Source organism: Myotis myotis, unplaced genomic scaffold, assembly GCF_014108235.1.
Source record: "Myotis myotis isolate mMyoMyo1 unplaced genomic scaffold, mMyoMyo1.p scaffold_m19_p_17, whole genome shotgun sequence".
NCBI lineage: Eukaryota > Metazoa > Chordata > Mammalia > Chiroptera > Vespertilionidae > Myotis > Myotis myotis.
In genome coordinates, this window is record NW_023416321.1 from 40283291 (window position 1) to 40308337 (window position 25047).

At 51.2% G+C, this 25047-nt stretch overlaps 3 protein-coding genes and 1 non-coding gene across 9 annotated transcripts; 3 read left to right on the forward strand and 1 right to left on the reverse strand.

The window, feature by feature from the left end:
* Nucleotides 1-2016: 2016 nt before the first annotated feature.
* On the reverse strand, nucleotides 2017-3637 carry SAT2 (spermidine/spermine N1-acetyltransferase family member 2). 2 transcript variants are annotated; one of them, XM_036342130.1, is made up of 6 exons: nucleotides 3348-3637; nucleotides 3117-3168; nucleotides 2902-2985; nucleotides 2697-2798; nucleotides 2517-2557; nucleotides 2017-2391 (listed from the first exon to the last, which is right to left on the reverse strand). In XM_036342130.1, the coding sequence occupies exons 1-6, from the start codon at nucleotides 3489-3491 to the stop codon at nucleotides 2224-2226; spliced, it is 591 nt and encodes a 196-aa protein (XP_036198023.1). In that variant the 5' UTR covers nucleotides 3492-3637; the 3' UTR covers nucleotides 2017-2223. The 2 variants fall into 2 exon arrangements, with proteins under 2 accessions (XP_036198023.1, XP_036198024.1); XM_036342131.1 differs by having other exon boundaries at nucleotides 3426-3635.
* Nucleotides 3638-3806: 169 nt separating this feature from the next.
* On the forward strand, nucleotides 3807-8118 carry SHBG (sex hormone binding globulin). Of its 5 annotated transcripts, none has more exons than XM_036342080.1 (9): nucleotides 3807-3968; nucleotides 4927-5099; nucleotides 5231-5322; nucleotides 5496-5685; nucleotides 5989-6150; nucleotides 6387-6546; nucleotides 6674-6810; nucleotides 7477-7681; nucleotides 7918-8112. In XM_036342080.1, the coding sequence occupies exons 1-9, from the start codon at nucleotides 3911-3913 to the stop codon at nucleotides 8064-8066; spliced, it is 1326 nt and encodes a 441-aa protein (XP_036197973.1). In that variant the 5' UTR covers nucleotides 3807-3910; the 3' UTR covers nucleotides 8067-8112. The 5 variants fall into 5 exon arrangements, with proteins under 5 accessions (XP_036197973.1, XP_036197974.1, XP_036197975.1 ...); XM_036342081.1 differs by having other exon boundaries at nucleotides 3808-3968; nucleotides 4927-5081; nucleotides 7918-8111; XM_036342082.1 differs by having other exon boundaries at nucleotides 3819-3968; nucleotides 4899-5099.
* Nucleotides 8119-9581: 1463 nt separating this feature from the next.
* On the forward strand, nucleotides 9582-9715 carry LOC118672565. Its single transcript, XR_004973125.1, has one exon. It is a non-coding gene; the product is annotated as a U11 spliceosomal RNA (small nuclear RNA).
* Nucleotides 9716-17281: 7566 nt separating this feature from the next.
* Nucleotides 17282-23886, forward strand: ATP1B2 (ATPase Na+/K+ transporting subunit beta 2). Its single transcript, XM_036341910.1, has 7 exons — nucleotides 17282-18029; nucleotides 19967-20095; nucleotides 20430-20534; nucleotides 20640-20845; nucleotides 21060-21116; nucleotides 22153-22251; nucleotides 22363-23886. The coding sequence occupies exons 1-7, from the start codon at nucleotides 17918-17920 to the stop codon at nucleotides 22525-22527; spliced, it is 873 nt and encodes a 290-aa protein (XP_036197803.1). The 5' UTR covers nucleotides 17282-17917; the 3' UTR covers nucleotides 22528-23886.
* The last annotated feature ends 1161 nt before the right edge of the window (nucleotides 23887-25047 follow it).

Consider the following 25047-nt stretch of genomic DNA (forward strand, 5'->3'; position numbering starts at 1 on the left):
GATCTGGTGATTGTAGGGGCCATCTAAACAAGGTAAAGTCTCCCTCATGTTCTTGAAACCACTCCTGCACAATACGAGCACCATGGCATGGCGCATTGTCTTGTTGGAAGAAGCCATCTCCATTGGGATATTCGATCAACATGATAGGATGAACTTGATCAGCAATGATACTTAGGTATGTTGTGCTATTCAGATGTTGTTCCACACAAATTAAAGGGCCCAGATCATGCCAGGAAAACATGCTCCAAACCATAACAATGCTCCCACCAGCTTGAAGGGTTGTACTCATGCATGTGGGGTACATGCTTCCCTATTTATAATGGTCTGGCCCTCTAGCAACTTTAGCATGAAATTATAGCTAATTTGCCTACAAACGTCAGGTGGTCATAAAAATCTGGCCACTCAGTGTATATATACATTTATTTTTGTTAACCCTCACCTGAAGATATTTTTCTATTGATTTTCAGAAAGAGTGGAAGAGAGAGGGAAAGACAGAAATATCGATGCGAGAGAAACACATTGGTTGCCTCCATGTTCCCCGGCCAGGGTCTGGGCTGGGGAAGAGCCTGCAACTGAGGTACATGTCCTTGACTGGAATTGCACCTGGGACCCTTTGGTCCACAGGCCAATGCTCTATCCACTGAGCCAAACCTTGTAGGGCTGTATATATGTACATTTTAAAAAATCTGGCGGGTAGCTTGGTTGGTAAATCACTGCCCTGATAGGCCAAGGCAGGTTCAGATCCCAGGTCAGGACACATACAAGAAGCAACCAATAAATGCATAAATAAGTGGAACAAATCGAGTTTCATTCCCTCTCTCCTTTCTCTTTCTCTCAAGTAAAAATAAAATTGTTTTTAATCTGAAGAATTGATACCAAAGGGCTAATATAATTAGGTAAGTTAGGATACAGATTCTATTATTTTATATTTACATTCCAATTTTTCTACAACAAACCTACATTACTTGTGTAATAAAATGTTATGAAATTAGGATATGAGCCTATTCATTCCTCTCCATGAGTCCTAAAGGTTTGTTTTGGTTTTGCTAAACTGAAAATAAAGTCTTTGGGACTTTTTTTTCACCTCTAATCCTCATCTGAGGACATGCACAAGCTTAGAGAAAGGGAGCGAGAGAACATCAATTGGCTATCCTCCGAACACTCTCAGACTAGGGATCAAACCAAACCTCAGGTACGTGCCCTGGCCAGGGAATCGAATAGGCAACCTTCAGGTGCACGGGATGACGCTCCAACCGAATGAACTACTCCGGCCCGGCGCTTTGTGACTTTTGAAAAAGAAAGAGCACTAACTAGCTAAGTTGATTTTTAAAATTTAGGACAGCCCTAACTGGTTTGGCTCAGTGGATAGAGCATCGGCCTGGAGACTGAGAGGTCCCAGGTTCGATTCCGGTCAAGGGCATGTACCTTGGTTGCGGGCACATCTCCAGTGGGAGGTGTGCAGGAGGCAGCTGATCGATGTTTCTAACTCTCTATCCCTCTCACTTCCTCTCTGTAAAAAATCAATAATAATAATAATAAAAAAATTTAGGACAACTGGCCACCTGGTAGTTCAGTTGGTTAGAACACTATACCAAGATTGCAGGCTCAATCCCCAGTCAGGGAATATGGATGTTTCTTTCTCTTCCTCTAAATAAATAAATAAATAAATAAATAAATATTCAGTTAGGGCAAGTGAGCCTTCCCAGTGCCCCTGAAATGCTACCACCAGGTGGCAGCCTGCTCCCCGCGCCTGCCTCAAGTCTTGGATCTCACGCAGCTCATGCAGACATCGGAGGCCTTTGTCTGGGTCCCCAGTGTGACCAATAAGCCTGATGTGCTGAGCTGGCCCCTTGTTCTTAATTTCTCTATTTCTTGCCAGAGCCAAGAAATCTGGCCCACTGATGGTGAAAGTCATCTTGGTCCCACTTTTACCCCCAGGAGCAACATCCACTAACCAGAGGAAATTTATTCAAGTGGCTGAAGCATATCAAGTCAACAACTTCTCTACTCAACGCATCAAGAGATAGTACTTATCATTTATTTTTCATCCTCAGTCAGGAGGTGGAAAGACCTTTCCCTCAATTCTGGCTCTTTACGAGCTTCAGGAATATGCACTCCTAACTCTTCTTTCCTTTCGGAAGGCCTTTGGCCGTGGAGATACTCAGTGCTGGAACTGGTGGGGAAGGAGAAGCTCAAATAGAGCCAGATCCCCAAGGGGTGAAGTCACTTTCCTGCCAACTTCCTCATCACCTCTCCTTCGAAGCGAAAGGAGTGCCAGCCCTCAGCTTCCGTCAGATCTTGGGCTCCTAGGGCCTTGTACAAGTCCATGGCCCTCTTGTTCCAGTCCAGGACTGACAGGCGGAACTGGGAACAGCCCTTGTCCAAGGCCACCTGGGGGAAGAGACATCACTAACTTTCCTGGGAAAGGCCTTCTCACCCTCCATTCCAGCTGCGTGCCTCCCATACACCGTTGCCTTTCCAGGGCCCCTGGCGTGTAGCCTCCTCTTCCTCCTCACCTCAGCCACCTTTTTGATAATTTTGGAACCAATCCCCTGACCTGATATGGGAGGAAGAAGACAAAAAGAGGGATGGTGTGAGTTGAAGGGGATCAGAAAAGGCCATAGGCTGGGATTAGGTGGTGGGCAGGTCTATAGGGTTGCTTTCCTCCCACCCCAGCCTGGGCCTCTGCCCTGTACCCTGGTATTCCGGCTTAACATAGATGTCTTCCAGATAAACGTTGCGCCCCTTCCATGTGCTGTAGATGAAGTAGTATAGCCCGTAGCCCACCACACAGGGCCCTGAAAAAGAGAGAGTAACGAGAGGTGAGGTCACTGGGTGCCATGGGAGACACCCCCGAGGCTGACTGGAGAGGAGACCTCTCAGGGGGGAGGTGTGTCTTACCCTGTGATTCCCCGGGGCCCGGAAGGCTCTCAGCTACCAAACAGTGATAGAAAGGATTCTCTCCGAAGCCATCTGCCCTCAAGTCTGCACCGATCGTAATTGCGACAAAGAGAGAAAAGGGGCCTGGGTGTGTGCCCAGCCTGGAGCTAATGCCTAGGGAACCCATCCCTCGCTTCCTCCCGGCCTCCGTCAGGACCCAGGTGCTGAGCCCCAACCTTCTTCACGGATCTTCACCTGATCCGAAAGTTTCTCGAACTCGGCTAGTTCCTAATCGGGGGACAAAGCCGGGTTAGCGCAGGAGGCCCCGCTGCTCCGCGAGGACCCAGGGCGCGCTCCTCCCGTCCCCCTGCCCCCCTCCCGGCTTCCACTCATCCCACCCCGCTCCCACCTCCTCCCCCAACTCCCACCTCCTCCCCCCTTCCTCAAACCTCTCCCGCAGCTCCCACCTCCTCCGCACCCTCTCCGCCCCTCCAGCCCGACGTGGACCCTCTGTGAGACCCCGGTTTCGGGCTCGCAGACTTCACCCGAATCAGCCTCATAATATGTCCACAGTCTCCCTCCTTGGCCTCTCGGATCTGCACGAAAACCATCCCGATCCCCACCGTCTGGAACCGAAGTCCAGGACCCCCCCTTCCGTTCTGCAGGGCCCAGCGAAGGGCAACGGGGACCCTTTAAAGGGTCTGCAAATCCGGGTCCGGGGAGCCCGGGGAGCGAGGTAGCCGCGGGGTCCGCGGGCTGGGGAGCGGAAACCGGATTCCGGTTACGGGGGGCCGAGGGAGTAGCGGGCGGAGCTGTCTTCGCTGCTCTGGGGGCCCCTAAATTCTGCGCCGCAGGCGCGCACCCGCCAGCCAATCAGCGTGTAGAACAGGCACGTCCCCGCCCCCAGCCCTGCTCCCTGCGGCGGGGTCTCGTGACCGGGCGCGGGGCAGCGGTCAAGGTCTGTCTGCCAGCGCCTCCCTCGCTGCGGACACGGGCTGCCGCGTCCCCCTCGGGGGGATCCCACGGCGGAATGAAGTGGGCGCTGATGATCCGCGAAACCCTCACCGTGCAAGCCCACGCAGACCCTGGTGAGGCCTATGACCAGCTCCGAAAGCTGTTCACTATGGCTCTTTTTTTTTTTTTAATATATTTTTTACAGAGAGGAAGGGAGAGGAATAGAGAGTTAGAAACATCCATGAGAGAGAAACATCGATCAGCTGCACACCCCCTACTGGGGATGTGCCCACAACCAAGGTACATGCCCTTGACGGGAATCGAACCTGGGACCCTTCAGTCCACAGGCCGACGCTCTATCCACTGAGCCAAACCGGTTAGGTCTCACTATGGCTCTTGGGTGGCTTTTCTGAGGCCATTGAATTTTTAAATGGGTCAGGGAAAGGGTGATGACTTTCTGTTGGTAGATGGCTAGGCCTTGTAATAAGTGAATAAAAGAAGATAATTTAGTGGTCACTAAATCACACTCAGGGACAATACCTCCTTATGAGGCCAGCCTCCGAGGCCTGGGAAAACAGTGAGGGAGGCGCTGAGCAGATACCCGGCACTGTGCCGGCATTGTCTCCATGAATCCTCACCCACAGTGACCACATAAAGTAGGCATCATTTTGCACACTCTATAGACAAGGACACTAATGCACAACTGCAGAGTGGCCTGCCCACAGTCACTCAGCGAGGTACTTGGGATTCCGGGTCGTGGCTCTAGTCCTGACTGGGGTGCTGCTTGAGGAGCAGGACGAGACTGTTTCTACCCTCAGGCCTGTCCTGGCAGCCTCCCCGGGTGGACAGCAGGCTTGGAGGACCCAGGTCAGGCTCTAGAGGACAGGGAGAGTGGGATGCCATCTCCCAGCTCAAACTTTCTCAGCAGTGGGGGAGGGTAGTGGGAACTTTGTCCCTCACCCTATTTGGCCCCTCAGAAGGGTGGTAGGGTCAGTGCCCTTGTCTCCTGCCCTCCTCTTCTTCCCCCCGGAGCAACCTTTAACCTTCCACCGACCGTGGGCAAGGCTGCCTGCTCTTGCGCATTCTCACCAGAGTTGTCTGAGCCACAGAGAGGCATCCGGCTGATTATGGAGTGCGGAGGCCCCCTGGCCAAATCGTGTTGGTTGCTGCTGCTGCTGCTGCTGCTGCCGCCGCCGCCATCTCATAACCACCAGGGACAGGCTCTGAGACAGATCACTCCCACCCAGGTGCAGGAACAGGACAGGGTAATCAGCCCATGTGTTTAAAGGAGCTGCCCTCTTTCTATCTTTCCTCCTCTGGCCCTGTAACACTGCCTCTCCTCTGTCTGTCTCTGGCATGCCCTTATTCCAGCTTGTTTATTTTCTTTCTCTGATAGGGGATCCAGGACCCTCCTGCTGTGCACCTCAGCAATGGCCCAGGACAAGAGCCTGTCTCTATCATGATCTTTAACCTCACCAAGATCACAAAGTATGGGGTTGACCTAGTCTTGACCTAGTCCCCTCACCTACCATCTCCATCAGCTCTTCTCTTTTCCCTATCTCATTGTCCTTCTCTCTCCCTTACCTCCTCACCTCCCCAAACCCCACAAAGACCTTCAAAGATACACCCCATACACAGTCCTTCCTTCTGTGTCCTTCCAGAGCCTCCTCCTCCTTTGAGTTTCGAACCTGGGATCCAGAGGGAGTGCTTTTTTATGGTGATACCAACCCAAAGGATGACTGGTTTGTGCTGGGACTTCGAGAGGGCAGGCCTGAGATCCAACTGCACAACCCCTGGGCCCAGCTTACCGTGGGCGCTGGCCCCCGGCTGGATGATGGGAAATGGCACCAGGTAAGCCAGATCTGGTCCTGAGGAGAAGGGTGTCTTGAGCTGATCTGAGTAAGGGAAACAGAATCAAGTCATTGGGCATCCCATTACCATTGTCATCTAGTTTAATCTGCACAAAACCCCAATTATTTCAAAGGGGAATTCTAAAGCTGAGTCAGTATATAAGTAACAAGTCCTAAGTGAGCCAAGGATGCTAGCAGACTCTTCAAGTGCATGTTCTTTCCACTGCACTTGGCTGACGCTGAAGAAATCAGTGGAGACGGGTCTCAGGGGTTTCCGATTTTGCTTCTCCCCTCCTTTCTGCAGGTAGAAGTGAAGATCCTTGGGGACTCAGTGGTGCTGGAGGTGGATAAGGAAAAGGTGCTGCACCTGAGACAGGTCGCTGGGCCTCTGGCCAAAAAGCCCCAGCCCGTCATGAGGATTGCACTTGGGGGACTGCTGTTCCCCGCCTCCAACCTCCGGCTGCCGGTAACTGCATCACAGGGGTGGGAACCATGACCCAAGCTGGTAAAGCACTGCTGACTGGGTGGCCATGGGGATTTAAGTCCCCCCTTTTGAGAAGAGGGGATGGGATGAGAGTTGCCTGGGGGAGGCCAAACGCTTGTGTATTGGAGGGGAATGAACTGAGAGTGGGGAGGCTGGGACCGGGCTCAGGTGTCCTAATTCTGACTTCCAGTGTCTTCCCTTCCCACCACGGGCTCCAGCTCGTACCTGCCCTGGATGCCTGCCTGCGCAGGGATAGCTGGCTGGACCCACAGGCCCAGATTTCAGTGTCTGCCCCCACTGGCCTCAGAAACTGTACTGTAGAGTCCCAACCTGGGATATTCTTCCCTCCAGGAACTCATGCAGAGTTCAGTCTCCAAGGTAAAGGCTGTCTTCCCCCTCCCTGGCCATCTCTGTATTTGCCTTCCTCCATCTCCTTCCACCGCTATCCCCCTTCCTCCATGAATCCCTAGCCTTGAGGCCTCAGGAGGATCGTTTCTCCCCCCAGATATTCCTCAGCCTCACGTAGAGCCCTGGGCCTTCTCTGTGAACCTGGGACTCCAGCTGGCAGCGGGCTCTGGCCACCTCCTTGCCTTGGGGACCCCAGAAAACCCTTCTTGGCTCAGCCTCCAACTCCAAGATCAAGTAAGAAAGGGCACTGCCTGTGGTGGCACCTGGTAGCAGTGGAGGGAAGGGGACGTCAAAATGTCAATATTAAGAAGGCTTAAGGGAGCCAGGGACACACCTTAAGGTTGGGGACACCAAGCAGACAGCTTTTATTTATTTTAAAAAAAAATTTTATTGATTGATTTTTTAAATTTATTTATTTATTTTGATTGATTTTTTTTAGAGAGAGAAATATTGATTTGTTGTTCCACTTACACATGGATTCATTGGTTGTTTCTTTTCATTTATTATTGACTTTTTTTAGAGAGAGAGAGAGGGAGGGGTGGAGAGAGAGAGCTAGAAAGAGAAACATCGATTTGTTTGTGCAATCACTGGTTGATTCTTGCACTGACCGGGTATTGAACCCACAACCTTGGTGTCTGGGACGATGCCCTGACCAACTGAGCACCCAGCCAGGGCCACAAACAGCTTTTATTTAGATTGTATTATTTACTTGGGGTGGGTGTGGCTTTATGGAAGGTCAAGCCGGGAGAATTGAGGCTGGATTTGGGAGGAGGGAATGGCCAGGAGATAGGAAGTGTGGCTAAGAGGCAGAATGAAGGCAGCTAGGAGGTGGGGCCACAGGAGGAGATGTGGCTCATTCTCTCCTCCCTCACTTCTGTCCCTGTCCCACACACTCTGCAGAAGGTGGTGCTGTCTTATGGGTCCGGGCCAGGCCTGGATCTGCCCCTGGTCTTGGGACTCCCTCTTCAGCTGAAGCTGAATGTGTCCAAAGTGCTCTTGAGCCAGGGGCCAAAGAAGATCCTTGCTCTGCCTCCGGGGGGCCTTGACTCCCTCCTCCGCCTCTGGGCCCACCCCCAGGGGCGTCTCTTCCTGGGGACTTTGCCAGGTAAGAGAGAGTGCTGTTCAAGTTCCTCACACCATTGGAAACAGCTAAAGGCAGGGGAGAAGATAAGAAAGGGGCTCATTGTTAGGGGAAAGAAACATTTTCACAAGATGAGAGAGGACAGGGGGCAGTGGGAGGAAGTGCTTTAAAAAAACTTAGTTTGGGGAAAAGAAGAAGAGTGGGGAGGAGCTTCAGTATCCGAACCCCCCTAATGCCCCCTCCGTGCCACCTCCCTCTAGGAGAGGCCTCTTCTGCCTCCTTTTGCTTGGACGGCCTTTGGGCACAAGACCAGAGGCTAGACATGGATCGGGCCCTGAGCAGAAGCCAGGACATCTGGACTCACAGCTGTCCCCAGAGCCCAGGCAATGCCACTAACACCACCCATTAAATCCCCACCTAAGAACTCCCTTTGAATGTCACTCATTTATTTATTCAACAAATATTTATTGTACAGCCGCAATGTACCAGTCATGTTGTATTGATGAGTACAAACAACCCTGGTTTCTGCCCTCTTGGTGCTCATGGTCCCCTGGGGAAGGCATGTATTCATCGAAGACTAACAAATAAGTGGATAATTAGAAACTCTGATAATGCCATAAAGGAGCAGTCGGGGAGTTAAGAAAGCTTGTAGACCAGGAGCCTTAACCCAGACTGGGGGTGAAAGAAGCTTCTTGAGGAAGCAGTGACTTCTCAGGCTGAGGTCCCAGCAACAGCACCCGCGGACACACACACCAGCTAGAGATCACTTCCTGGGAACCAGGAACCCACCTCCTTCTCCAGCAGATATCTACTCCCTTCCCTTTGTTTTTATTTTTAAGGTGAAATTTATTTTAATTATTATTTTAAAATATATTTGTATTGATTTCAGAGAGGAAGGAAGAGGGAGATAAAAACATCAATGATGAGAGAGAATCATCCATCAGCTGCCTCCTGCATGCCCCTCACTGGAGGATCAAGCCTGCAACCCGGGCATGTGCCCTTGACCGAATCGAACCCGGGACCCTTCAGTCGACAAGCTGACGCTCTATCCACTGAGCCAAACCGGCTAGGGCTACTCCCTTCCCTTTGGGACTTTAGCTGCCCCTCTCTGAGGATGGTCCTAAGGGGTTGGTCCGGCAGGAGGAAAGGGAAGAGATTGAATTCTGTTGTCCTTTAGACTGGCCATTGCTGTTCAAGGAAGGAACAGCAGGGGGCATGAGAGGGTCATAGAGAGATGGGGCCAGGGATTTGGGGAAAAGGGGTGGAGGCTGTAGGGAGAAAGAAAGAGGGAGGAGAGCACTGGGAGGAGGCCGCCTCTATCTCTCCTAGTCTTGGTCACTTGCATTCTACTCTATTAAGCAAGAACTGGCTTATGCTGGTCATAGCTGGGAAAAACGGACAGATTCAGGAGCATCTCTGCCCTGCAGCGGTTCTCCACCTTCTGGCCCTTTAAATACCATTCCTCATGTTGGGACCCAACCATAACATTATTTCCGTTGCTACTTCATAACTGTAATGTTGCTACTGTTACGAATCGTCATGTAAATATCTGATATGCAGGATGGTCTTAGGCAACCCCTGTGAAAGGGTCGTTCGACCGCCAAAGGGGTCGCGACCCACAGGTTGAGAACCGCTGCTAAGGCATGATGTTAAAGAATATGGTGACTCAGCCCTCAGCCCCCAGATATTTGGAGAATCCTGGTGCCCTCAGCACCTCCCAGGTGCACCCTCCTGTTTCAAGCCTCTGCTCCCTGGGAAACCCTCATGCCCACGCCCCCAGCACCTAGCTCCATCTCCCAGTCTTTAGCCCTCTTGGAAATCCTTGTGTCCTAGCCCAAAGCTCCCAACTCCTTAGGGTGCCCTGGGACTGCAACCCTGGATCCCAATCTCTCAGTCCTCCTCCCTCTCAAGAACTGTTAACCCCAAAAAGGGCTTCTGTCATGAGTGGCACACGTAGGGCAGCTTGATTGCTTTATGTGTGGAATCGACATCAAGAGATTTTGGAAGCATAATTTTTTGGGAGCTGGGCGGCTGGTAATCATTGGTCCTGGTGCCCATTAAAAAAAAAAAAAAGAATTGTTAACCCATTCCCCATTTCCAGACCCCATAGTATCCTAGCCTCCTTGCTTAATAAGGATTTTCCTCCCAGTAATGCAGGCTACAGGGTGAGTTACTTGCTGGTCCTGCTGGCCCCTTCTGCGGGGATCAGCTAAGACCTATCTATATGAGTCCAGGGTGAGGAGGCTCCAGGAGCGTCTGTAGGGTAGAAGACACATATCCTAGGCCCCTCCTGGGACCCTCCCAATCTCGAGTTTGCAGGGTCTTACAGCTACCTGCACCCAGTCACGGTGTGGTTTTGTAGGCGAGGCCTCAGCTTGGACAGGGAATCCAGATTCAACTCTGGTTGGTTCCTGTGCAATGTTCAGGGTCAGCCTGGGTCACTTGAATATGTCTATTAAACTGATATTTATTGAGCAGCTGCAGACACTGAGGATGCATTGATGACAAGGAGAGACACAATCTGCTCTTATGAAGCTCACAAAATAGGGCAGTGGTGGCCAGACAGCCCATCAACAAGAGAAATAAATAAGATGATTTCAGCCGAAACCGGTTTGGCTCAGTGGATGGAGTGTCGGCCTGCGGACTGAAGGGTCCCAGGTTCGATTCCGGTCAAGGGCATGTACCTGGGTTGCGGGCACATCCCCAGTGGGAGATGTGCAGGAGGCAGCTGATCAATGTTTCTCTCTCATCGATGTTTCTAACTATCTCTCTCCCTTCCTCTCTGTAAAAAATCAATAAAATATATTTAAAAAAAAAAAAAGATGATTTCAGATAGTGGTTAGCTCTATAAAAGGAATAAAATAAAATAATGTAATAGGTGGTAGGGGAGAGGCAGCATTAGCTGGGTGGTCAGGGAAGCCCTCTCTGAGGCAATGTCACTTGAGCAAAGACCTGAATAATGAAAAGAAGCCGGTCCCCGTGCCTCCGGTTTGAGCCAGTTAACAGAGAGGGTAAAGGGCCTGGCACACCTGAGTCCCCGTCAACGGGCTGGTTCTGAGTGGCAGCTTGCTGACCTTGTGTCATGAGGCTGGCTTTTCTCTCGTCCCTCCACCCGACCTGTTCAGGACACCATGCCCCCAACCTCTTTCTGCAGCCTGCCCTAGATTCCAAGATTCCTGATTACCATTCAGAGCTGTCTACACTCTTTCATTAAGACTGACTTTGCTGTGACACAGAGTCTGCCAGGCCCCCACCAAGGGCACCTACAATGCCTGCCCAGTGTCCCCTGCCTCTTGCACACCCCGAACAATTTTTCCGGACTTTGGCAGCATACCCTGCAGTCTCCAGGCCTGGTTTACCCACTCACTCCACCTTCCTTTCTGCCTCTCTTCTTTTCCCTCCCTCCCTTCCTTCTTCCCTCCTTCTCTCTGAACCTCCCTCCCTCTGTCCCTCATTCCTCCCTCCTTACCTCTCTTTTTGTTTCTTTCAACAAACATTTATTGGCTACTGACAACATGCCAAGTGCTGTGTTAGGTGGTCCACAGGGTCTCTAAATAAAAATGAATAAGACTTGGTCCTGGCCCTGGAGAACCAGGGTCTTGGAAGATAGATAGACATGTTAAATGCTTCAGTAGAGATCTCTATGACATGCCAAGGAACCTGTTTGCAAGTTCTCTTAAAGATCATCAAAGAGGTAAGTTATGGGAGGTCCAAACTTGAACAAATTATTAAATATCTTTAAATTCCCGTTCCCCCATCTACAAAACAGGCAAGTTATCCTACTCATAGGCTTGCTGTGAGGATTTGATGACATCATGTAGGTCAAATGCCTAGCACAGTGCTTGGCATAAAGTGCTCAAGCCCTGGCCTGTGTTTCTAAGTGGTTAGAGCGTTGGCCCGAGCACTGAAGGGTCTCGGGTTCGATTCCCGGTCAAGGGCATGTACCTGGGTTGCAGGGTCAATCCCCGGCCCCCTCATCTGGGCATCTGTGGGAGACAACCAATAGATGTGTTTCTCTCAGAGAAATGCTTCTCTCTCCCTCCCTCCTTTCTACTCTCTCTCTCTCTAAAAAAAAAAAAAAAAAAAGTAGCCCTAATTGGTTTTGCTCAGTGGATAGAGTGTCGGCCTGTGGATTGAAGGGTCCTGGGTTTGATTCCAGTCAAGGGCATATGCCTGGGTTGCAGGGTCGATAATGCAGTAGGCAGCCAATCAATGATTCTCTCCCATCACTGAAATTTCTATCTCTCTCCCTTCCTCTCTGAGATCAATAAAAAAATATTAAACAAACAAAGGAGCCCAGCCAGCATGGCTCAGTGGTTGAATGTCAACCTATGAATCAGGAGGTCAGAGTTCGATTCCCAGTTAGGGCACATGCCGGGTTTCAGGCTTGAGCCCCAGTGTGGGGCGTGCAAGAGGCATCTGATCAATGATTCTCTCTCATTATTGATGTTTCTATCTCTCTATACCTCTCCCTTCTCTGAGATCAATAAAAATATATAAACATGAATTAATTAAGTAAACAAAACCACCACGGGGGGAAAAATCCTCAGGTGAGGATTAACCACAAAAAAAAAGTGTTCAATATATGGGAGATGTTGCTCTTATTGATATTAGCCTTGTGCATATTTCTTTAAAAAATATTTTTATTGATTTTTAGAGAGAGGAATAAAAAGAGAAATATTGATGTGAGAGTGAGACACTGGTAGGTTGCCTCCTGCAGGTCCTCCACCAGGGATCCAACCAGCGACCCTTCAGTGCATGGGATGACACCCAACCAACTGAGCCATACTGGCCAGGGCCTTGTGCATATTTCTTGAAATACAAGTCTGAGCCTGCAGATTTATAAAAGATGAGGAACAGTGTGTGATGTGGCTGAACCAGGGGCAGTAGAGATAGAAGGGTAAACTGGGCATGTTCCATGGGCTTCATTGTGAGAGGCCTTGTAAGTCCTGATAAAGAATTGGAGCTTGATCTGTTCAGCGAGGGAACATCTGTTTTTCTTTGTATTTACTTATTTTCTAAACGGTAGTAAAATACACATAACAAAATTGGCCATCTTAACCATTTTTTAAAATATATTTATTGATTTCAGAGAGAGAGGAAGGGAGAGGGAGAGACAGATAGAAACATTGATAAGAGAGCTGCCTTCTGCACACCCCACACTAGGGATCAAGGCCTGTAACCCAGGCATGTGCCCTGACCAGGAATTAAGCCAATGACCTCTTGGTGCGTGGATCCATGCTGAGCCGCTGAGCTACACCAGCTGGGCCATGTTAACCGTTGTTAACGGTACAATTCAGTGGCATTAAGTATATTTACAGTTTTGTGCAGCCATTACCACCACCCATCTCTAGAACTCTTTTTCCCCCCTTAAATTATAAGAGAAAGTTTACTTAGAAAGTTACAAGGCGGTTGAAGTGAGCCAGCAAGGCTGCATAGGCTCCGAAAACAAGTTACAGAGGCAGAAGGGCCCTTGGAGCTTAGGAGAGGGAAGGGCAAAGGTAACACACGTTGGGGGCGGGGCGGGGGGGGGGGGAGGCGGAGGAAGGAAAGGCAGGCATGGGCTTGCTCTGGAGAGGGAGAGTGCGCCCACCTCCAGAAGCCTTTATTTCAAAAAATTGAAACTCTGTCCCCATTAAATAACACTCCCCACTTTCCCTCTCCCCATATCTATGCTTCAGAACTCTCTTCTTTCCTTATTCTTGTTTCTGCAAAGACCCATGTTGTTGGAACCCAGACAGCTGAGTCCCTGGGATTGTGTGGGTCTGGGGGGTGGGGGGTGGGGGTAGAATGATCAAGGGCATAGACTTCCTAACTGGCTCTGGACATGGGAGAGGGGGTACGGGCGCTCCTATTCCCTTTTTGGAGATGCGGGAGGGAGGGCGGTGTTCCAGGAAGAGTTTCGAGATCTAGAATGACTCTTTGCCCTGCCAGCCCTGTCTCAGCTTTTCTCTCCTGTGAACAGCAATGGAGCGTTTGGTAGCGTGCACCCTCCTCCCCATCCCCCACCTCCTCATGGTGGTCCCCACTTCCAGGAGAAGGAGGTATAGACAGAAGTAAAGGCTTCTCACCCTCACCCCAGGGCCCAGCTAAACGCACAGAGACATTCCTTCTTTCTTTTCCAAGCGATCCTGAGTTCAGGGCAGAGACAGCCAGCAGCCTGGAGGCCACAACCAGGCCTGCGTTAGCCAGACTACGTACACCGAGGGTAGGGTCCCGGCCTCATCTCTCCAGACTGAGGCTGTCCCTTTTTCATGCTCCTTGCCCGGCGAAGGAACGGACAAGTAGTTTTCCTGAGGTTTCTTTCTTTCTTTTTTTTTTTTTTAAATATATTTTATTGATTTTTTACATAGAGGAAGGGAGAGAGATAGAGAGTTAGAAACATCGATGAGAGAGAAACATCGATCAGCTGCCTCCTGCACATCTCCTACTGGGGACGTGCCCGCAACCCAGGTACATGCCCTTGACTGGAATCGCACCTGGGACCTTTCAGTCCGCAAGCCGATGCTCTATCCACTGAGCCAAACCGGTTTCGGCCCTGAGGTTTCTTGTAAAAGAAGCCATTCCATGTTTAAGCCCATTCAGCAGCCAGACATTATATTCGGTAGCTCTGTGGAGACTTAGATTTAGAGGATATACACAAAGTCTAAGACAAAGGCCTGCTTTCAAAGAGCTTACAGTCTGGTTAAGAAGATAAAATACACACAAGAGTTTTCAGCCCAACTGCTCAAAACAAAACCTAAGCATTAGCCTTGGTTTCTCTTTCTGTCATCCCCACTGTTCATGTCACTGCATTTTCAAAGTAGATCCTGAACCCAGCCTCTTCTCTCCATCTGCAACCCTGCTGACCTGGTCCAAGCCATCCATACTCTTCCCCCTGGACTGCTGCAAAGCCTTCCTAACTGGTATCCTTGCACCTCATGGTGATTTTCATTAAATTTAGTCATGTCACTCCCCTGCTTAAAACACTAGAATTGCTTCTGTGTTGGTTGGATTAAAATCCAAACTACTCCCTTTGGCCTACAAGGACCTGTATGATTTGGTTCCTGCCTACCTCTCGGGTCTCTTGTGGCTCTCTCTCTCTCTCTCTCTCTCTCTCTCTATATATATATATATATATATATATATATATATAATTTCAGAGAGAGGAAAGGAGAGGGAGAGAGAGAGATTGAAACATCAATGATGAGAGAATCATTGATCGGCTGTCTCCTGTACGCCCCCCACTGGGGATTGAGCTCACAACCCAGGCATGAGCCCTTGACTGGAATCGAACCCAGAACCTTTTAGTCCGTAGGCCAACACTCTATCCACTGAGCCAAACCAGCCAGGGCTCTCATGGTATTTTTATTTGCTATTTAATGTTGTTCAATTACCGCTTTAAAAAATAGATTTATTGATTTTAGAGAGGGAGGTAGGGAGAGGGAGAGAGAGAAACACTGATGTGAGAGAGAAACATCAATCGGTTGGCACAGGATGATGCTCAACTAACTGGGCTACAACGGCCTGGGCATCTCTCGCTCTAAAATCAATCAATGAGCCCTAACCGGTTCGGCTCAGTGGATGGAGCATCGGCTTGCGGACTGAAGGGTCCCAGGTTCGATTCCGGTCAAGGGCATGTACCTTGGTTGCGGGCACATCCCCAGTAGGGGGTGTGCAGGAGGCAGCTGATCGATGTTTCTCTCTCATGGATGTTTCTAACTCTCTATCCCTCTCCCTTCCTTTTTGTAAAAAATCAATAAAATATATTTAAAATCAAATCAAATCAATCAATGAATAAAAATTAAAAAAGAAGTGCTAGCTAAATCAGGGAAGTAGTATGATTGAGAAAGAACATATAATGTCTTGTGCATCCATGTCTCCTAGAAGAACATTGCCTTCTTCCTGTTTTCAAAGAAAGTTCTGCTCGAAAGGAAAGTTTGGCCCTTCAGCTCTCAGCATTTCCACGTATTCAGGTGTAGACATAACACACTTACCTTGTCCTCACTTCGAGTCTTCCTGAACTCCCATGCATGGTGGCTACATCCGAGTTCTGTGCTCATGGAGCATCATGATGGCATATTTGTGCATACTGTCTCTGCTCAACTCATGCTCCATTGTTCCATTGGACTTCCCTTACAAATGAAAAATTCAAAGACAAAATTATGAAGAATTGCCCCGCCAGTTGCTCAGTGATTAGAGTGTCCGTCCTCAGACCCAAGGGTAGTGGGTTCAATTTCTGGTCAAGGGAATGTACCTGGGTTGTGGGTTCCCCAGCCCAGTAGGGGCGTGTGTGGGAGGCAACCAATTGATGTGTCTCTGTCATGTCAATGTTTCTCTCTCCCCCTCCTCCCTCCCTTCCACTCTCTCTAGAAATCAATGGGGGGGGGAAAGTCCTCAGGTAAGGATTAAAAAAAATTATGCAGAATTTAAAGATGGTGAGAGCAGAGCCTAAACTAAGCACAAAGCCACTCTGAGCACGGGCTTTGTTTGAGCAGATCCCAAGTCCATGAAGCTGACCCCTAGACTGGAGGGACAGAGTGTGAGGGGAAGATGAGACCTGTTGAGGACTAGAGCCAAGGATTTAGGATGAGAGTTGAGAGAAAAACCTCTCCAAAGAAAACTGACAAGATTCAAAGAGAGATAAAAAGATAATTATTCTTTTTAATAAAAATCAATATATTTTTATTGATTTCAGAGAGGAAGGGAGAGGGGAGAGAACTTCAACCTTACCTCTCCAGGGCTACATTGCACAAGGTCTCGAATAGGTGCCCAGTAAATGTTTGTTGACTCAAGTGGGCAAATGATGAGGGGAGTTAAGACATGGGGGTCGTGGGGGTCAGTGGTAGCCACCATGCATGGGAGTTCTGGGAGACTCAGAGTGAGGACAAGGTAAGTGTGTCCTTACACAAAAAGGAGACATATGTAATACTTTAAACAATTAAAAAAAAAAAGACATGAGGGTGGGAGGAGGCAGAACACCTAAGCGGACCAGCAGACCTGGCTCCAGGGCTGGGTTCTCAGGGCAGTGCTGGGGCTGGGATGTGGTGTGAGAGGGATTCAGTAACAGGTGTGCGGGGAGCCCAGAAGCCCGGAGACTTGGGGATAAACAGGTGGTGGGAGGAGGGGCTGTGGGACTGGAAAAGGAGGCATTGGGGGGCGGGACACACACCTGGTAGCAGCTCCCACTGAGGACTTTCCCCCTGTGGTGCCTCTCCATCTCCATGTGCCCCGTTCCAGCTCCCATCCTGCTGGTCTAGCGCCTGACTAGTCTCCTTTATCTCCTTTTCTTGGTTTCTGGCTCTTTCTCTAGTCCTTCCACATTCTGCCTTGTGTTTCTCCTGCGTCTTGGTCTCTTTTTAACGCCCTGCCTGGGTCCCCCATCTCAGCATGTGTTTGCTTCCCTCCCAGCCTCTGTGTCTCTCGGGGTTCTCTCTCCGCATCCTGCCCAGACATGGCCTCTACCCTCCTACCCACTCGGATCCAGTTCAGTACCTGGGGGGCTGTAAGGGCGAGACCTCCTGGCCCTGAAGAGGCTGCAGGGGGCGGGCCCGACATCTCCATGTTTGCATATGCATGAGGTGCCCGGGCCAGCGGCGAGGAGGCGGGGTTTCTGGGGGAGGGAAGGGGCGGGCAGCCCCAAAGCTGCTGACTATAAAGACTGCGCTCGGCGCCCTCCGGCTCGCACTGCTGAGGAGCGGAGCCTGGGGCCGGGGTCTCCTCTCCCGGGCTGACCCCCCAACTGCGCGGCTGCACCCCACCCGGCGGCTGATCCCCGCTGGCGCGGCGGTCTCTGCTCGGCGGAAGACTCTCCGGTGGTCACCCAAACCCGCGACACAGGCTCTTTGAATCTCGGATTTCGGGGCGGCCCCCTCCCCCACTTCTCTCTCTGCTTCTTTGCACCCCGATTTGTACTGCGTTTCGCTCCGGTTTGGCTGCCGTCTATTTTTGCATCCCTTTTCCTTTGGCTTCTAGGAGGTGGGGTGAAGCGGCACTCGTACCCCTTCCCCTTTTCATCCTCCCCTGCTCTGACAACCCCCCCTTTTTATCGCAGTTGGGGGGCCTAGGATCTGTGCATCCCACGCCGCGTTGCCAGCAACCCGCAGCGCGTGGCCGTGCACCCCGGAATTCGCAGCAGCTGCATAGCTGAAGGGGTCTCCCTCGCTCCGGCTGCCTTTGCTCCCGGAGCATTCCGGTAGGTGGGAGGGGGGCTACAGCGCACCGCACCCCAGCTTCTCCGTAGCCCCCCGCCCCGCGCGGTCCTCGTCCCCCGCCGCCAAGATGGTCATCCAGAAAGAGAAGAAGAGCTGCGGGCAGGTGGTTGAGGAGTGGAAGGAGTTCGTGTGGAACCCGCGGACGCACCAGTTCATGGGCCGCACCGGGACCAGCTGGGGTACGCGGGGCAGCCGCTCCAGGGGCGGGGGGTGGGGGGGTGGGGGGTCCGCTTGGTGATGCCCCAGGGGCACGAAGTCCCGTTGGCGTCACCCCAGCTCCTTTCCCGTCCCCGGCGTCCGACCCCCCTGCGGTGCTCTGGGCTGGGAGGGGACCAAATCGCTGGTCTAATCTCCTTGGCCGGCGCTGCGGAGGCGGAGAAAGTAGGTCACGGCCGCCTGCCCGCCCCCCGTGGAGCCCCCTCGCGCGGGGGGTCGCGGGCTCTGCGCGCGTGTCCGCACCGCGGCGCTCGCACTCGGTCTCGGGGGCTGGCCGGCCCCGCACAGGGGCCCTCCTTCCCCAGAAGACGCCCCTTCCCTCCCCATGGCTCCCAACCCGCTAGCCAAACACGTCTATTTTTAGTTCGCGCCCACCCCTGGACCCTGGGAACAGGCGTGAGAGGGCGGGTCTTGGAGAGGTGGGGATGTGCGCTGGAAGGAGGGGGATCCTTCACAGCGGAAGTTGTCTGTGGCCCACTGTGGGGCACTCGGAGCCATCTGTGGCTGCTCTGTGGGTGGGGGGCTGCTGGGGAGGAGGGTCACTGAGAATTTTGAGGCTGGATGCTTGTCTCAGATGTCGCAGGTGCAGGGAGAGTTGGTCTGGTGGTGAGATGTGTACATCATTTGGCCTAGTGTGGCTTGGGGTTGGGGTGGCAGGACTCAGGGGGTGTGGAGGGACTGTGTCTGGTTGAGGGTCCGGTGCTGGGCATGGGTGCAGGTGAGGAGTGAAATTCTTCCAAAAGGGACAGTCAAACTGGGGAATCAGAGCACCGGGTACAGGGTGTGACCCAACTGACACTTCATCTACACTGGCCGAAGGACGTCCCCAGCAGCTCATCCACCTGGGGCCCCTGAGGTAGGTCCAACGCAGTCCTTGCCCGGAGGGACCTGAAGTCCAGTCCTTGGGATTGGAGAGGTCCGTGAGTACTTGGGAGAATCTGAGGAAGCTTCCTGGGGGAAGTGTCTTTTGCAACCTGTGGGGTCGCGACCATCGGAAAACACATATAGCCTATCAGATATTTACATTACGATTCATAACAGTAGCAACATTACAGTTATGAAGTAGCAACGAAAATAATTTTATGGTTGGGGGTCACCACAACATGAGGAGCTGTGTTAAAGGGTCGCGGCATTAGGAAGGTTGAGAACCACTGGGTCACTAGGGGCTCCCAGTGGTGGGAACAGCAGGTACCCATACTCAGCTGAGCAGCGACATAGAGCCACCTCATACCCACCGAAGACCTGCTCTCAGCTGGGAAGGCGGTGGGAGGTTCGCCTGAGTGTTTCGTGTGTGAGTTGGGGGTGGGGTGACTGTTGACAGTTCTGGACATCTGCCTCTGAGGGATGTTGTAGTTAGGAAGGAGCTGTGCTCAGATTTGGCTTCTGTGGGGCGCCAGGAGAGAGAGAGGGAAGATGTTGCTGAGTGTGAGGGTCGACACTCTGAGGATGGGATGAGAGTTTTGGTTGTGAGCCGGTAGCCAGTGCCAGCTGCAGAAGTTGTGTGCTGTACAACTTTAAGCGCGAGTACCAATACAGCAGTAACAGATGTGCTTTTTCGGGGCCATGAATGGTTGAGAAGTTGGGAATGTAATTTGAAGCAAAATCGCTGTGGCCTATACTTGGGGTTGTCTCAGCAACGAGAGTTCAGGTCTCTTGCGGCCTCCACAAGGTCAGGCCTCGCTGTGCCCCAGGACCAGGAGGGGGCTGGGAGTCATGGCTGGACGCCAGGCACAACTGCCTGCTTCCAGCTTGTCTCATCTCACTCCCCCGGGGAAGGCCCTGAGATGTCCCCGAGCCTCTGTGACCCTTCCCAGAGCAGAGCCTCTGAGTGGGAAAGGGGTGTGTGGGATAGGTGAGGTCGTGGCAGGATAACCTGCTGACGCCGTTTCCTCCTCCCTAGCCTTTATCCTCCTCTTCTACTTCGTCTTCTATGGCTTCCTCACGGCCATGTTCACCCTCACCATGTGGGTGATGCTGCAAACGGTCTCTGACCATACCCCCAAGTACCAGGACCGACTGGCCACACCAGGTGAGTGATGAGACTCTACTTCCAGCCACTCTAACTGCTCTTTTGCCCCTCAGCCTCCCAGAGGAACTCCTAGGCTGAGAAGAACTCAGAATTCCCAGAGGTGTGGTTCTGGTGACCCAATCACCATGTGCTGGGAAGTTCTTGAAGTCCGCTTTCCTTTCCCATTTCCCACAGCTGAGAGCTATGTGACCCGGGGATCTCTTCCTCCCATGAAGAGGATCTTAGATCTTCATCCCATCCCTCACCCTGGCGTTCCCTATATCTGTCTTCTGCCCTCTGTGTGTGGTCCCACATCGTATATACAGCCCGCCCTCCTGCCCTTGTCTGGCTATAGGCTTGATGATTCGCCCCAAGACTGAGAACCTTGATGTCGTCGTCAATGTCAGTGACACTGAAAGCTGGGACCAGCATGTTCAGAAGCTCAACAAGTTCTTGGAGCGTGAGTGTGGGGCTGGAGATGTGGTTGTGCAGGACCTTGGGCAGGGGGTTGGGGACCCTAGAAGTGGAACATCAGGCCCATGCTCTCTCTCCCCCACCTCCTTAGCTTACAACGACTCCATCCAAGCCCAAAAGAATGATGTCTGCCGCCCTGGGCGCTATTACGAACAGCCAGATAACGGAGTCCTCAACTACCCGAAACGTGCCTGCCAGTTCAACCGGACCCAGCTGGGTGACTGCTCTGGCATCGGGGACCCCACCCACTATGGTTATAGCACTGGGCAGCCCTGTGTCTTCATTAAGATGAACCGGGTAACCATGACCTTGGTCCCTAGGGAGAATGGAGGAGGGAATTGGGGCCACCATCTACTGACAGTTGCTTTCTGATGGGCATTAGAGAGATTTTTGGATGTTTGAGTCGCTGAGAGAACAAGAAAGATGGGGCCATTGGAGGCTGAGGTCCATGGCTGGAAGTTGTGTCTTTGACAACTTCTTTTTCTAACTCTCACCACTCTCCTCACTCCAGGTCATCAACTTCTATGCAGGAGCAAACCAGAGCATGAATGTTACCTGTGTGGGGAAGGTGAGCTTTTTGGACCTTGTCCACCTGCCCACCTGTTTGTATATCATGGTTTCCATGTAATTCACTCATCTCTTCCAATCTTCTTTGCTCCCAGAGGCCCCATCACTATAGGGATAAGTGGGTAAGAGAGGGCTCCAAGATGGATCAAACTCCAAGGGGATCCTATTCCTCTTGCTTCTCTCTAGGGTGCAGAAGCCAGCTCTTATGTGGATAGACACCCCCTTTCCTGACTCCACCCAAGCCCTGGCCTCTGGCTTCTTTCCTTAACCTTCCACCTTCTTCTCTATTCCCTGATAACCACGTCTTCTGCTCTCCCTCCCATAGCTCACCTGCCCTTCAGTTCTTTTTAGGGATCTGGTAGCTGCTGATCCGTTAGCACCATCTGCTACCACTAAGGTGTCCTTGGAGCCCCACTGTCTCCACCTCTGTCCTGTCTAGAAACTTCCTGCCATCTCTTCCCTCAACCCCTCTCCATGCTTTCTACTGAGCCTAACTCATTTATCAGTTCTCTCTTGGCTCTGCTCTAGAAACCAATTCCTGAGGGTGGGGTAAGAACTTGAGGTGGGAGTGGAGTAGGAGGTTTCAGTATCGTTAGCGCTCTTTTTTTAAAAAAATATATTTTATTGATTTTTATACAGAGAGGAAGGGAGAGGGATAGAGAGTTAGAAACATCGATGAGAGAGAAACATCGATCAGCTGCCTCCTGCACATTCCCCACTGGGGATGTGCCCGCAACCAAGGTACATGCCCTTGACCGGAATTGAACCTGGGATCCTTCAGTCCGCAGGCCGACCCTCTACCCACTGAGCCAAACCGGTTAGGGCTCGTTAGCGCTCTTTAGGACTTCCCAACCTATTGAGAGAGATGGGATACCTCCTCCTGCTCACACTCAAGACACACACAGACTCACAGCTCAAGGGAAACAGATTTGAGGCAGAATAATCCGGGGTGAAAAAAACAAAGGGAAGTCTAGTGAGCTTCCGGGTTCCTTCCATCCTGAATAAGCTCTCCCTTCTACCCTCCTGTGCCCCCACAGCGAGATGAAGATGCTGAGAATCTGGGTAGCTTTGTCATGTTCCCTGCCAATGGCAACATCGACCTCATGTACTTCCCCTACTATGGCAAAAAGTTCCACGTAAGTTCTACGGGAGGCCCTGGGGCGGTGGCTCCTCAAGGGGAGCAAACTCCTTGAGGAGGAGGCCAAGATGCCCTGGGCCTGGTCCCTCACTCTCCTCCTTTGATCCAGGTGAACTACACCCAGCCCCTCGTGGCCGTGAAGTTCCTGAATGTGACCCCCAACGTGGAGGTGAACGTGGAATGCCGAATCAACGCCGTCAACATCGCCACAGACGACGAGCGAGACAAGTTTGCGGGCCGAGTGGCCTTCAAACTCCGCATCAACAAAACCTGAGACACCCCCCCTTTTCTCCTGTCCCCCCCCCCCTTTCCTGTGGATGCTTCTGGAATGTCCCTTTTCCTTTACCTCTGAACCCAGCCTGATTGATGTCCGTTGTGATTTCCCCACTTTCACACATTTTCCACCATCTTCTCCCAACCCCACTCAGTCAAAGATAGAAAGGTGGGATCCCAAGATGGTCACGTTCTGGTTCTGGTTTAGCTGTGAGTGGGGTGTCCCCACAGCTACCCGCCTATCCCCTGAGAGATACAGAAAATGCCTCCCCATCTTCACGCGCACATAAACGCAATCTCATGTCACCCCTTAGCTTCCAGACAGGAATGGGGCACTCCACTCTCCCAGTCCTGATGCAGCCGCTGTCACCTTCCCCTATGTCCCACACTCCCCTACTACACACTTTCGCTGTCTTGGTGGCTTTTAATTTATCTGGTTTCTCTGGTAGGTCTTTCTCCACCTCCTCTCCATCCCCATTCTCTTTTCAGGACAGTTGGCTCCGTAGTCTTTTCCCTGTTTCCTGGTACATCCCAGTTATCCTCCTAAGGTGACAGTGTGAGCTGGGAGTGAGGGTTTGGAAGTCTGTATTGGTCTCTCTTCCTGGTACTATCGCCCAAATAGGCACCGCTCAGAGGGGCAGGGTTGACCTAGGCTGAATATCCACTTTGTTTTTTGCAGATGGCTCCCTTACCCCTGTCGGCTTTCCCAGAATATCCTTCAAGTTCTACTTCCCAAGAGCCCTGGGGGAGGGGCGGCCGTTTTGGATCTGTCCCCAGTGGCCACCTTGGGAACGTCAGCAGCTCTGGGACTATTCCACCAGCTTCCCTGGGCCCAGATCTGCCCCCACCGTCCTCTTGCTGGTTCCTCTTAGCAATTTATCAACTGATCACTAACGCCTACCCTTTCCTCTGCATTTTAGCCTGAAACTTGCAAATACCCCCTCCATTTAGGCCCTGAATTGCCTGGCTCTGTCTCCTTCAGATTTCTTTGCAGTTTCAAACAACCCCCTAGTGCCCATAGAATTGTAGAAGAGGGACCTTCTGTATTCTTGCTTTACAGAGGCCTTTTACTGTCTCCTCCAGTGCCATTTGTTCACTTCCTCACCTCTCTAATCTCCCCCCCCCCCTTTTTTTTGATGCTGCAGCCTCCACACCCCACCCACAGATGGACCCTCCCCTTTTTTCTCTTGCTGGATCTGTTTCTTCACTTTGGGTCCCCATGTTTTCCTGCACTTCCTCACCCCAGTGGTCTCTCTCTGCAGTTATTTAATGCCTGTGTCAGATCTACTGTAAAAAGAGAATTAAGTACAATAAAATGAGAGCAATTATATATATAAATATATATCATACATTGAGGCCTGTGTGCGGGTGGTTCCTTTCTGAGCTTTTGTTAGAGCCCTGGGAAGAGGGTGGAGGGTGGGTTTGGTTGATCCGAGGGATACCCAGGCCTGGGCCTGCTCTTCAGATATGACCCCTGCTGTGCAGTGTCTCAGCATCTACCTCCTAGAGCACTCCTTCGCCTACACCAGTGATGGCGAACCTATGACACGCGTGTCAGAGGTGACACGCAAACTCATTTTTTTTGGTTGATTTTTCTTTGTTAAATGGCATTTAAATATATAAAATAAATATCAAAAATATAAGTCTTTGTTTCACTATGGTTGCAAAGATCAAAACATTTCTATATGTGACACGGCACCAGAGTTAAGTTAGGGTTTTTCAAAATGCTGACACGCCGAGCTCAAAAGGTTCGCCATCACTGACCTATACTATCTTGAAATCACGTAATACCAGAGATGGGAAGCCTATGTCCCTTTTGTACAACCATACTTAAGAAGTGCCTACTATGTGCATTTTAGGCACCGCGAGGACACTTATGAAAGAGGCAAAGTTCCTGCCCCCAAGGAGCTCCCCAGTTTAACGGGAGAGGTGAGGAGCACACAAACTCACACCAGGTAGACCTAAACGTGCCTCAAGGAAGGGGAGAGAGCTGGTGAGGATAAAATTCAGAGTGGCCAACCCCTCTCTGTGGGGGGCTGCGAATGGAAGGTTTTTTAAAGGACGGGGCAGTTTGGGGTGAGAATAGCATCAGCAAATGTCTAGAAAGATGAGAAAAATGGACTAGAAGAGACAGATCTCAACACAGTGTGAGCCATATGATCTTAATTCTGTGTAAAAAGAAAAGAATGCACAAGCATAGAAAAAGGGATGGGTGGGTCTACACAATGTTTATTGCAATATATGGGATGGGTTTATAGCTAATTTTTTTCTTGGGTCTTATTTGCTTTTGTTTGAGATCCGTTGGTGTTAGTATTTGCCTTGAAAAATCGCTTTATTACACATGCATGCATTTATGCAATTTTATCCTGAATGCGTAGTAGAAACAACATGGATCAGTGGGTTTTGGTTATTATTTCAAAACTGGATAATATTATGCACTTTGGTGCATCTCACTTTCTTCACTCAATAAATTTGTCACTATTTCACCTGGTAGGGCTCTAATCATTTTTAAATGGCGGCA